The following is a 13,739-nucleotide window of genomic DNA, read 5'->3' on the forward strand; positions in this document are numbered from 1 at the left end:
ACTATAGTTTATCAATCGGTTGGGTTGTATGAATGAACAGTTTGCTAAAGTTTTTTTTGTTATGTCAGAGCAAGCAAAGGAGCAGGTGGGCCACCTAATTTTAAGTGGTCACCACCGCCCATAAACACTTGTAACACTAGAAGGGTTACAGGTGCTTTGCCGGCCTTTTATGGACAAATAAGCTATTTTCTTGAAGGCCCCAATGTCGTAGTTGTTCGGGAACACCGCAGGTGGCAAATCGTTCCACAGTTTCACCGTACGAGGAGGAAGTTAGCAAATCTTAATTATATGCAGCAGATAGCTTCTGAAACATTTTTTATGTTGAAGTATTAACCATTATTTTGTATCTAAACACTTTCTAATACTAATTGGAAGTATACATATTTTAAACATATTTGTGATCATTTTAGCCCCATTTCCCTGTATTGTTAGTTTTGTGTGAGATCAGAGCTGATTCGTCTAATTAATGACGATACTTTAATTTATAATGATAATTTAAATAATCTAAGCTCCTATTCTTTTAGAATAAAATATATTCGATTATGTTTATTTATTACGAACACAGGTTATTTATGTATTCATCTTCATCTCATTTCTCAGGTTGAATAAGAGAGAAATGCATGCAATATAATATTCTTCAAATAGCAACACATTTTCCCTTCAAAGCACTAAGAACAAATAGCATTTCATCAAACATTAGCATACCATTCCCATAACGATATTTGCAGTACGTCATTGCCCGTTGGGTTTATGTAAATTCATTAGACGCATGCTCACATCGCACCTCTATTGTATTCCACGGTACCACCCATATTTGCATTTCAGCACTGTAATAATTAGATACCAACCGTCAAAATTAAACGTGGCTACGTAGCTACTAATTTCAACACGGAAACCGAAAACTATGTTTTGATATAATTAGGTTAGGTAATATAGTTAAAAACTAAAAAGTTAAAAATACTCTTAAGCCTTTGAAATTAATGTATTGTCACCGATTCTTGATAAGTTAAATCTGTCCGTTTAAAGTTGATCAAAATTGAGCCTAAAGGAGTCAAACAGACAGAAAGTAAATCTGTTAAATTGAATTGTGTTGGTTTTGGTGAAGTTAATATCATCATTATAATATCGATCTTATAGATATAATAATTAATCTGGGGGCACGGTAGTGCCATAATAATAAGCCACATATTTTGACTAAGGTGTAGAGTTTGTGAAGTTAGGCCTTGTAGAGTTAGGGCGTGTAGTGTTAGAAGCTTCGCTCTACATGAGATCTGATAACTTTTTGACAGTGCGAGTCATATGGGCTCGTCTTGGCAACATTTTACATGAAAATGTTTTTGGTGGGATAATTTTTACATTGTTCTTGCTCAAACTGACTTATGAATGCAATATTTATTATTTTCTATTAACATTGATACATGAGTAGACATTTTTATGAATTTTTAGATGGCTTTGATTCTAATAATATTGTTTTCATTATTGTTAATTTGTTTATTTATTGTTATTGTTATATTCCAGTTAATTTATTGTTATTCATCGAAATAAAAAGCCATTATACCTATATCTATATTTATTTCGTATCATTGTATTCCGTTCATCATAGCCTAAATTAGTTCCAAGCCCAAAGGTAACACGACATCATCGACATTCATTGACTGGGCGGTACAAAGTTCGCTGGGCCAGCTAGTAATACCTAAATATCTATTTATCGCAATATTATTATAATGAGCAGAAAGGCTAATCTTATCTAAGTATCTTTTTAGCATTAAAATTAAATTAACGGGCTGCATTGGCATTGTAAAAGTAATAAATATTATATTTCTAATATTTTTTTTTTAATTCATATTATAAAATCTTGCTAAATATAGAACAATAAGTATAATAAGACGATTCTCTTCAAAACCACTTCGCTTAACACATTTCTAGGTATAGGTAGGTAAATTTCCAAGACATTGAACATCTAAAGAAGATTAGGATAAATGATAATATTACAAAAACTAATCCAAAACTGGTTAATAATATTGAGGCATAAAAAATTGATTTTAATGAAACCACCAATAGCAAATTTTATTTTTATCCCGATTTTAATGTCAGATACTTTTAATTACTTAACAAACAAGCGCTCTACAACGCTACGCTTTTCAAAAATCTAATCATTATTACTTAAATATTCAATTTTTTTATCAAAAAGATTTTTTCGAATTTACTGGGTTTATACTCAAAACATAGGTAATGTATATAGTAAAATAATAATTAAATATGTTCAGCTTAATTCCACTGTCTATATAAAGAAAAACTGTACATAAAAATCATGATTTATTCGAGTTTTCTTTGATTCTTTTTGCAGTATTGTTAAAACAACAAAGTTTTATAATCCACGCCAGTGCGATGAAAGCAAAAATTGCAGTCATAATATTTAATGCTATTGTGTAGTTCCCGGTATAATCTCTTATAGCTCCTGAAAAATGAAAATACAAAAATTAATAGTACTCGTGCTTTCAATAGGTATTTGAAGTCTATATAACTGATAAATGACAATGTAGAAACTAAATAATAGTCTTGCATACATTTTTGTTAGACTTTTTATTCTTTTACAGATATTTATTATAGTAGCAAACACGTGAAAAAGGAAAATATGACCACATCAGCATTTTTTACTAATGACTGACAGATATTTATTTTGTTGCAATTGTCTTTTTTGAACATTGAAATTTTTTGGCAGGGGTGGCCCCATCACTACATAGTATAAAACAAAGTCGCTTTCTCTGTCCCTATGTCACTATGTCCCTTTGTATTCTTAAATCTTTAAAACTACGCGACGGATTTTGATGCGGTTTTTTTAATAGATAGAGTGATTCAAGAAGAAAGCGAGCGAAGCCGCGGGCGGTAAGCTAGTTTTGAAATTAACATAATTTCAATTAATTAGTATATATTATACTAGCTTTAAGCCAGCGGCTTCGCCCGCTTTGTCTAAAAGCTAATAAATTGTATACTATAATTTAACCTGCCTCTTGAATCACTCTATTTAAAAAAACTGCAACAAAATCCGTCATGTAGTTTTAAAGATCTAAGCATACATAAAGACGCGGTCATTGACTTTATTTATTTATTTATTTATAATACTTTATTGCACAAACAAAAATTAGGACAAAATAACATTATAATACAAAAGAAAGGCATAGTTTGTACAAGAGGCGGCGAGAAAGACTTTACTACTATGTAGTGGTTCCGTTCAAAGTTATTAATTTAATAATGACAATCAGTTCTTACCAATGATAGGTGCCAATGACAAGTTCTCAATCCCACAAGCCAACATGCAAATTCCGATGGCATCTGAGAATTTATCCGGGCCGACAGCGTCTGACGTCACGAGCACTAATCCTACGAAAACTATCGAGCGAGTCGCACCGATCAATGTGAATAAAGCCAGCGAGGTTGCATAGCTGTTGGATGCTGATATCCCTGGAATTATTTATTTTTAATTATTTTTTTAGGATTGATAACTTTTGAAAAGAATAATAGTATGATGAAGTAGTAGTCATTGAAAGGAAGGAAGTTCTTAGGTTTTGTGTTCTTAAATAAAAAAATAATAATATCGATTTCGATATTATCGGAAAACTATAATTACTAGAAAGTTGAAATCTCTGCTTTATCAAAGTATAACAATAGATGGCCTTACAGATAAAGGTGAGATGCAAAGGGTGAACGAATTTGTAACACTTCCAGAAAAGGCATCGTATCTTTAGAAAAAACAATTGTCTTAAACTCGAGAACCAGTGCCTATTAATTGGAACTATAAAATATAATAAAAATGATAAATACCCAATCGAGCTAAAACAGTAACGATCATGCCAGCAATATACATTTTGCTGCTTCCTAATTTATTCAACCATTTGTTCAGTAAAATGAGAAAAATCCTCATCAATAAATCACCGAGTGCAATCAACGAGAAGGCCCACGCCATATTCGCCTGGAAATTTAAAACAACTTTTTAAATTAATACGAATTAATTTTATGAATTACCAACTCAATGTTAGTATGAAGCTTTCGTTTTTCTTCCTTTGCTAACTAGCGAATTGTTTATACGCGTTACATACTATAATAAATTCACCTATATCAACATGTTTTATTAATTCATCTGTTATTCAGCGATATTCAAATGAAAATTAGGTTCAAAATACCATAGATTATCTTGTTTAAACGCAAGTCCAACAGACAACAAAAGCTTGTCTGTGTCTTGATTTCGTATAATACTAACTTGAAAAATAAATTGTTTTTTCAAATCATAATTATATTATGTTATTAAAGAAAGATACTTATACATTTGATAAAGGTATTAATACTTAATGAAGTATATTGAATTTGATGATTAACAACAAAGTGGTCCCATAATTCGATTTAGTGGAAATGAAAGGCGATTATCATTGGATATTGTCAATTACTTTGTATAGAGTGTATAGAATTCATTCACAAAAGAAAATTCCATTAAATTTTCAATTGTGAACATTGATGCTAAAGTAGATATTTTAAATTGTATCACTGAATATTTGCTTAGAGTAACGTTTTATATTAGCACAAAATCCCCGTTGTGTTCATTAGGTAATATTATTTATATATTGCATAGTCGCAGGGAAATAAAAATATCACAGATATCACGAAATCACGGAAATTGTCGAATAGTCTTGTAGACGTTTTTTTACTAAAAATGTGTATTGATATATTGTAAAAATACTAAACTTAACTTAGGGATTTCGTGAAATGTCTGATATCCTCATTAACCAGCGACATATATAAATTAATTTAAAAACAAAACTTACTTCGTTCCAACCATATGATTGCAAAGCTTGAGGCAGCATATAGAGATATGTGACATCTATTACCAAACCCAGGGATGGACCAATGCACTCTATTGATAATGTGAACGTTTTTATCAGTTCAAAATCAAGTAAATTCTTCATTTGGCGTCTATGAAAGAAGATGATTTATTCTGTTTATTTATTTAACTCTTAACTAAATTGCACAGAAGTAACCTTATAACTACTTTGGATTTAAAAAAGAGAGTACAATCTATTGGATTATTTCGATTACTCCGTACTCGAAATAATAACTACTTTTGTCTGCTTTACGCTTTTATAAAGTGGTATTCTTATATTTTGGAAAAGAAATTCTACAGATTTAAGTTTTGTATATTTGTGAACTGAATTATGAGTTAGAATAATCAAATATTTGTTCAATAGGCTGTCACTTACTTAATTCCATGTTTTTTATTAGATATGAATTCATCGTGCAAAGTTCTGTCTGGTTTTGTTTTATCTATATCATCATCGTTTTGTGATTTTGCCGCCTCGTTGCCCTCTTTTACGAGTAACTTTATTTCTGCAAGGAAAAACAAATCCGTTTCATGTGGAAATTATGGAAATACTGTGTCTTAGTAAAATTTATACCATTATTATTTGTCAAATAATATATCCATATTAATATTATAAATAGGAAAGTAACTCTCTGTCTGTCTGTTACTCAATCACGCCTTAACTACTGAACCAATTTGCATGATATAGGCTACTTTTTGTCCCGGGACATAGGATAGGTTTTATCCCGGAAATCCCACGGGCACGGGAACTATGCGGGTTTTTCTTTGACTGCGCGGGCGAAGCCGCGGGTGGAAAGCTAGTTTTCTATATTTTCGCTGAGGGAAAATTGTCATTTTCCTTACATAATAAAATGGGATGTCGTTGACTTACATCTGGCCAGTGTCATTGACAAAACCCTATGTACCTGCATTAATAGGTGATATTTAACTATACCATTCTCATCACGAGATACTTCGACTCTTCTCAAATGCCAAGAGATTGGTTGCATTAGAGCACCAGCCACAATCGCATGAACAGACACAGCACACACAAAAATGGCCGAACCTCTGTAGCCATAAGTTTGTGACGTCAATTGTAAAATTTGCGGCATTATAAATGATGATAAAGCTGAAACGATATTTTTAGTATTTAATTATTTGTTTTAGAATTTTATGCAATGTCCATTGTATTATAAAAGTTGTGAATTTTTTTATTGATTTGAACCCAACTAATCACCAAACAAAGTTGCAAATATCACATTCTAAGATCACATTATTTACATATTAATTCAAATATTAAATTAAGTATCATAACAAAATTCTGAAAATCAAAATAAACTCAAAAATATGAGAAAATATTTCAAGAATACTTACCAGCTACTGTCTGTGTTATGCTTACAGCAAGGTAGCGTTTCTTCACGAAATATTCATTCAATACTGTATTTGAAATGTTAAATATAAGGCCGGTACCAATATTCTAGAAGTAATGGAAATAAATAAAAAATTTAATCATTGAAAACACAACCTTAATAAATATTAATTAGTAGAATATTTATATTAATAATTCAACGATTTAGTACCTACGTATGTGATAGACAGATAGAGCATACATTATGTAGTTTTAATTTTATTAAAAATATTCTAATCAAATCATTTCCGACAGGTAACTTATGAGTTTAAATAAAAATCATTAATTACTGACCGATTTGTGAGTTATAGGTACAGACATGTGACATTTGGACCCCAAACAAGGACAGCCTGTATTTTGGGGTCCACATTCCATAATGACACAATGATAATAATTAATATCAGAACTATAGCATAATATTAACTTAAATAACGATTTAGATAATTTAGCTATTATTTACACAAAATTATATAAAATAAAATTTTAATTATATATTTCCAGTTTAATAGATATGAACGTACGTGCGTGTGTATAATATGTGTGTGTGCGTGTGTGTATGAGTGTGTAAGAGCGTGATTGACTAAGATAAAATCGTGTATTGAAAGGTTCTTATAGACTTTTGACGTGACAACGTCTTATAATTCGATAGAGCCGGCTGCACGCACGAAAAAACATGATTCATGCGGCGTTACCTCGCTGAGGCGTTCCATGAAGTGCAAGCGAGAGCGCGGAACGAGCGACAAAGAAGCACAATCGGACGTTGTCACGTTCAACTATCGTCAGTAAACCGACTTTACAGACAACCAATTTTTTATATAAATATATACTTATGTTCAATGTGTTGCTTCAATTTACAAATGTGTTGCTTCAATTTACAAAGGTTATCAAAACTCCTAGGTATTTTATGTGTGGAACAATTTATATAGCAGAGCAATTGCAGATATTCGAAGTGAATATATCTCAGTTGTGAACTTTTATTATATAAAATCATTAGGTGGTTGAGAAGAATTTGTAAAACTAAACACAATACAATTAGTTATATCCAGATTTAAGGTGGGTAGACTATTTTGAAACCAATTAGAAATAATTCTAATGCCGTTCCCTGCATGTAGGCGCGCCTTAGCCCGAGTCTCTCCATGAAAGGTGAGTGAAGCCACAGAGCAAGTAATATCGGTAAGAGACGGCACTCAGAACTTCGATTTCGAGCTCACACACACATGTGTATGTAGCTAAGATTTAAACTTATATACCAACTTAAGAGAAGTTCACGTCAAAAATTGCTGTCAACACCTTTTAAAGTTGACGTTGCTAGTGAAGTATCGATGAAATTCATATCGATTTCGATAAATTTATCGATGCTTGGTAACAACACTACTAATTCTCATTATTATTAAAATTCATAAGAATTTTAAAATAAAAAATCAATAAGTTTATTTAAAATATAATATTAAATATAACATTTTTACATAATATAAAAACTCATTTAACTAGCTGTGCTCCGCGGTTTTATCCGCAGTGCTCCGCTCCAGTTGGTGTCAGCGAGATGATATAAAGCCTATAGCGTTCCTCAATAAATGGGCTATCTAACACCAATAGAATTTTTCAAATTGGACCTGTAGTTCCCGAGATTAGCGTGTTCAAACAAACAAACTCTTCAGCTTTATAATACACTAGCTGCTCCGCGCGGTTTCACCCCCGTGGCTCCACTCCTGTAGGTCGTAGCGTGATGATATATAGTCTATAGCCTTCCTCGATAAATGAGCTATCTAACAACGAAAGAATTTTTCAAATCGGACCGGTAGTTCCCGAGTTTAGCGCGTTCAAACAAACAAACAAACAAACTCTTCAGCTTTATAATATTAGTATAGATACTAGCTTTCCGCCTGCGGCCTCGCCCGCGTTTTCAAAGAAAAACCCGCATAGTTCTCGTTCCCGTGGGATTTCCGGGATAAAATGCTAGCCTATGTTGCTCAGTGAAGATGCAGCTTTGTAATGGTGAAAGAAATTTTGAAGTCGGTCCAGTAGTTTATGCGCGAAAACCATAAATACTTACCTACAAACCTTTCCTCTATTAGTAATAGATAGTATAGATTAGTATAGCATAGATTATTAGTTGTTAAGCACGTAGGACCTTAACCGGCTTGGTTAGTATGTAAATACAACTAGATTCACATTTTATACTTTTTCTTGAATGCGGGCTTTCTGTTGTATAATTTGGTTCTAAACGATACGTTAATTAATATCGTTGTCGTTTGGTTTGCCATATTAGAATTATGTATAGGAACTAAGAGCCGTTGTTTTATTTGTACATAATATCTCCTCTCCAATTGATTCTACAGCCAGAACATGTATAAGAGCTAATTTCTCATAAATTGTTATATTATGTAATTATTGTTTAATCTTCCTTTAAGAACAGTCATTGGGTTATAAATTATCGCAAATCACAATAATTTACACATAGCACTTTTTTCTCCTTTTTTCACTTGGGACAGAAATAACAACAAAATGGAGGAGCAGGCTCAGTTAAATGTATTTGGGATAATTCAATGTACAGTTATGCAGCTTAAATAACAAAATCTACAATATACGATGGACAAATGGATAGAGATAGATTGAATTTTGTAAACAATAAACGACGAGGCCATTTTGAATTCAAACAAGAAATCAATATCAATTTGTCTATTGTCTATGCATCGACAAGAATTCGGAGAGGTCAACACTACAAATATTTTTTTTTTACTAAATGGACTGGCCTGGAATTATTTATATGTATATTGGACTAATGTTTAGCACTTGGAAAAGTATAAAATAATTTGAACTTTATATCAATGGCATGAAGTTTAAAATTGCTTGATAATGTAAGCATAACCAAAATTATGTTCCAAGTGTCGACCCACTGTCGTCTGCTAAACTAATAATTGAGCCGTTGGCAAGGTTTGAATTTCAGAGAGAGTTTATCTATACTAATATTATAAAGAGGAAAGGTTTGTAATTATGTATGTCTATATGTATGGTTTTCACGCATAAACTACTGGACCGATTTTGATGAAATTTGGCACAGACAATCTTTAGACCCTGAGAACGAACATGGACCGTTGGGCCGAGAACACTTCCCTGCGGTACACCGAATAACATAGAACAGTCGTCGCTAATATTAGCATTTATTTTCATACAATAAAATCTATTTTCAAGGTAGTTTAAAAAAATTAACGGAACATCTCGAATTCCATACCTATCCAATATCCATCCTCTCCAAAAGTATCGGGACAGAACGTCGAACGACTTTTTGCATAAGGCACGGTTCCAAAGATATACATTAATAAATCTCGTATAAAAAAAATTTAAACAACATATTTTATGAGTTAATTAACCACGTCGTGGTTTTTGGGAACGATAGATTTTAAAATCTATATAAATAATATAATTTTATCATTTATTAACAGTACTGTCTGCTTTTGTACATACCTGAATGAATCCTTGGAATATGAAGAATATAACCTTGCTCCGAGCAAATGCAGTGCAAAACATACCAAAGTTAAAAAAAACCGCTCCTATTAAAAAAGCTTTTCGTGTCGATAGTATCCTTAATAATGGCCCTGTAAAGAAACCTAAAACGTCCAAATATAAAATTATTAGTTAACACACTATTAATGTTATTCAAAAGAATAATTGTGTTATTTGTATACAGGGTTAGTTTTCAATGACCAGCCAAAATTTAAAATTAAGATCTAGATATTAAACCAAAGGTACATTTGAAATATTATTGTCGAATAAAAAAAATAATAGCATTCATTTGAAAATGTCTTAAAAATTTCCTAAATCGTAAACACGCGATAATCAATGCACTTGTGTGCGTGCGCGCATCGCCAAATTTATGTGTGCTAACTTCTACCCATCTAGGTTGTTGAACTGAATTGTGCTTTTGTAATGTCCACACGTTCGCTTTTAAGTGGCGGACAGGAATGAAATCTAATTAAAAAAAAAACGTTTTTTTTTTCATTACATCGAAAATGTTATCGATTCTGAACCATTTCTAAAAATTTTGCCGGTCATTGAAAACTAACCCTGTATAACTTCTTCCGATAATTTACCAATTATTCTATTAGATAGTTTTATTGAAAAAATTATAGTATATCTATATATTATATATGTACCTACTTCAGATTCTCTTAAATATTCCAACAAACTCAATAATATTTAAATGTGAAATTTGACTCTATCTTTACAAATTTTCCACATAGAAATATTTCTTGTTATTTGAATTTTATGTTAATTAGGACTTTGTTATTTTTTTTTATAACATTCAACTGTATAAATGAGATTTTTTATAGAATAAAATAATAGATTCATATGAACATAGGCGAAAGTCACTATAGGTTAGAATCCCGCCTCGTGATAGATTTCTTTCTATTATTTAAAAATGTCTCATTAATTAGGATTTTTCAATTTTGTACTAACATGAAATAGAACAGCTCATGGCCGAAACTCCTCCCAAAAGTGTGATATCTCTTGAATTCATGTGCAACTCCGCGAAGTATTCCTTGTATATAAGTCCATAACAGTTTATGCAAATGTTATAAATAGACTGAAATTGAGCAAAAAAATGATATATCATTTATATATTTCTGAGAAAAATTATAGTATTATAATAAAGTAATTGACAAGTAATAAATATAACTAAAAGATATCGATATAACTAAGAAATAATCGTGGGTTGGAATACAAAACCATAAAAAAGGAAAAAAAAAATTATTGAATTTTTTGATCTTGAGCATCAGGAATTATATTTTTATATCATCCTTAATTTTTACAGCCAACGAAATAAATTAAGTTTTGTGAAGGTGAAGCAATATATCAAGGCTTGAAGACGAAAAAAATATATTTTGAAGTAGATAAACGAATTTTAAGATTATTATTTGAGATCGATTCTATTGTGTCTCTATTAAGTTGAACTTCCAATTATTATGGCTCTTAAAAACACAGGTTACTAAGTTAACACAGTTTATATGAAGAAGAAATGGAATTTAGTATCTATAAAAATAAGAACAAAAGCCCTGAAGTTCTCGATGTACCCTCGCTCCATAGCACCATTATAGTAAGCCCTGTGAGTAAGCCGAAATCCTTCACGCATATGAATATGTACAGAAAAAACTACTGAATATATTCTAAAACATGAATATTTCTATAACTTCATCCTGGGGAAGAAAGTTGAAATGTATTTTGGTGAAACTAGTCACGTTTCGCGTTTATCGTTTAAATTATACTGCAGTGTGGATACATAAAAAGTTTCTAGTAAAACAAGCTTTTGTTTCGAAAACTAGAACAATGAGTAATTTACTATTTAGCATGAGTTGCTTTATTTCTTGAAACTTCTGTAGCTAACAAATACAATTATATTTACTAAATACACTAAATATAACTGTGATATGATTTATACTTAACTAGCTTACCGCCCGCGGCTTCGCCCGCTTTGTCTAAAACCTAATAAATTATATACTAAAACCTTCGTAGTTTTAAAGACTTAAGCATACAAAGGGACAAAAGCGACTTTGTTTTATACTATGTAGTGATTTGCTGTCATTTAACAGCGTTTTAACTTAAGCAAGCTACAGGATTAGTAAGTTTCTTTCATTTCAACACAAAAAAGAACCTTTACCCTTCTCTATTAATAAAAATCAGATAAATATGGATTATAAGAGGCGACTCTTTTAATATTGCAATAATCTGCCCATTAGAATGAAAGTTTTTGATATATCTAATAGCAAAAGGTTTACTGATCCTAACATTAACAAACTCTACATTTTAATAATATAATGATATTTAAATAAAATTAAAAGTGTTAATCACAAGCAAGCAAAGTTATTGAATTAATGTATTTGTATTTGTAAGTTTATCAATAATATTTTGAGACTGAGACTCACCAAGTTAATCGAAATGGCTATTAAAATAACATAACCAAACCCGCCATCTGGAGCGATCCATTCAAACGTTTTGCTTTTCTCCATTTTAGTATTTTGTATTTTAAGTTGTATCTACCATTTGCACCATGAAGTCTAACACTACATTCTAGAACCTACTTCTAGACCTCTAACACTATTTACAAACTAATTCTTGTACAAATGATTGATAATGCAATTAGATATCATAAACAAATATAAATCAGCACACACACTAACTATAATTTCATTGATCACGTTTGTATAATGACTGGCTTACTGATGATGTTTTTTTGTTTTACGTTTTTTTTTTTATTTTAATTTGTCGCATAGCCGGGGCGGGGGGAGGACCACTAAACTGGTTGACAGTATCTGTTTATAGTCTGCCTGGTATTTCTACAATATGTCAGAAGTTCAGTTCAAGATCGTTGTCCGCAATTCTTGAACTCCACTGAGAGTCCGGTCTTTTCCGTGAAACGATCTACAAAAGGATATTATGAAAAGGTCTTTGTTCTAATTTTGTATAAAAAATTCTAATAAAAGTTAATTCAATTTACTACAAAGGGATATCAAAAGGAAAAATCGGTTTATTGTGTTTATATAATAGCGAACAGGAGAGAATTGACTAGGTAAAAAAAAGAAATTTCCTTATTTTATCCTAATATTATAAAATCCCCCTTCGCATCATCAATACAATAAACCGCTTTCAGCATAATATTATACAACCATTTCACAAAAACATCCCATGCAATAATGAGGTACTTCACGAATGTGCATTTGAAAATGGCCGTTTAATCAAATATTAGTAACTGGAGCTACTTAAGACTTCACAATTTTATGGCGAGTGTTCTCAGCATTACATTTATTTCCTCGCTCTCTGAAACTACTACAATATTTAACTTTCAAAGAGCTTGTGCGAAACTTTAACGAAGTCGAATTGTAAATTGGTCTGCTAAATGAATAGTACCGCTTGTTTGGGAATGACTCGTAGAAACTGCTTTCCGCTTTCCGAATCGGTGGTAAATATTAAAAATACTTATGTAATGACGATTCGAAAGTGCTACTAAATAGTAGTCTAATTGAATAAATGAATGTTTGAGTTTGAGTTTGAAAAGTTTATTTCATATTGAGAGCCATATGATTTTGTAGTAGAGAAACATCATAAACTACATGAGTTATTATTTACTTATTAACATAACATAGAACTTACTATCATTACAGGATTCTAACCTAATTCGACAATGTTCTTTTATAAATTGACAAAAACAAATCTCATCTATCAAATATCAACAACATTAAAATTAAAAATAAATACTACTTAACAATTATAATCTTAATTGAAAATTAGTGAATTAACATTAGTAATAAATTATTAATTATATATTCTTATCAAGATATATAATTTATTAATTACATATTCTTATAAGAATATATAATTAATAAATTAAATTATTAATTATATATTCTTATAAAGTCTTATCATGTTTATATAAAACACGATAAGACTTTTTAAGACGGTTTCCATTCAACATATTGTAAAAAAATA

At 30.9% G+C, this 13,739-nt stretch overlaps 2 protein-coding genes across 8 annotated transcripts in view; one reads left to right on the forward strand and one right to left on the reverse strand.

Moving 5' to 3' along the window:
• The window catches only part of LOC123703582 (solute carrier family 12 member 4), a 289,109-nt gene that overhangs the window by 169,007 nt on the left and 106,363 nt on the right, over positions 1-13,739 (forward strand). The gene's annotated exons all lie outside the window — the stretch shown is intronic.
• LOC123704313 (monocarboxylate transporter 13-like) lies at positions 2,304-12,508 on the reverse strand. The gene is made up of 10 exons (XM_045652678.1): positions 12,179-12,508; positions 10,716-10,842; positions 9,723-9,865; positions 6,224-6,326; positions 5,805-5,978; positions 5,250-5,376; positions 4,818-4,965; positions 3,823-3,970; positions 3,271-3,462; positions 2,304-2,458 (listed from the first exon to the last, which is right to left on the reverse strand). The coding sequence occupies exons 1-10, from the start codon at positions 12,260-12,262 to the stop codon at positions 2,310-2,312; spliced, it is 1,395 nt and encodes a 464-aa protein (XP_045508634.1). The 5' UTR covers positions 12,263-12,508; the 3' UTR covers positions 2,304-2,309.

This window comes from Colias croceus, chromosome 1 (assembly GCF_905220415.1).
Source record: "Colias croceus chromosome 1, ilColCroc2.1".
NCBI classification, from domain to species: Eukaryota; Metazoa; Arthropoda; class Insecta; order Lepidoptera; family Pieridae; genus Colias; species Colias croceus.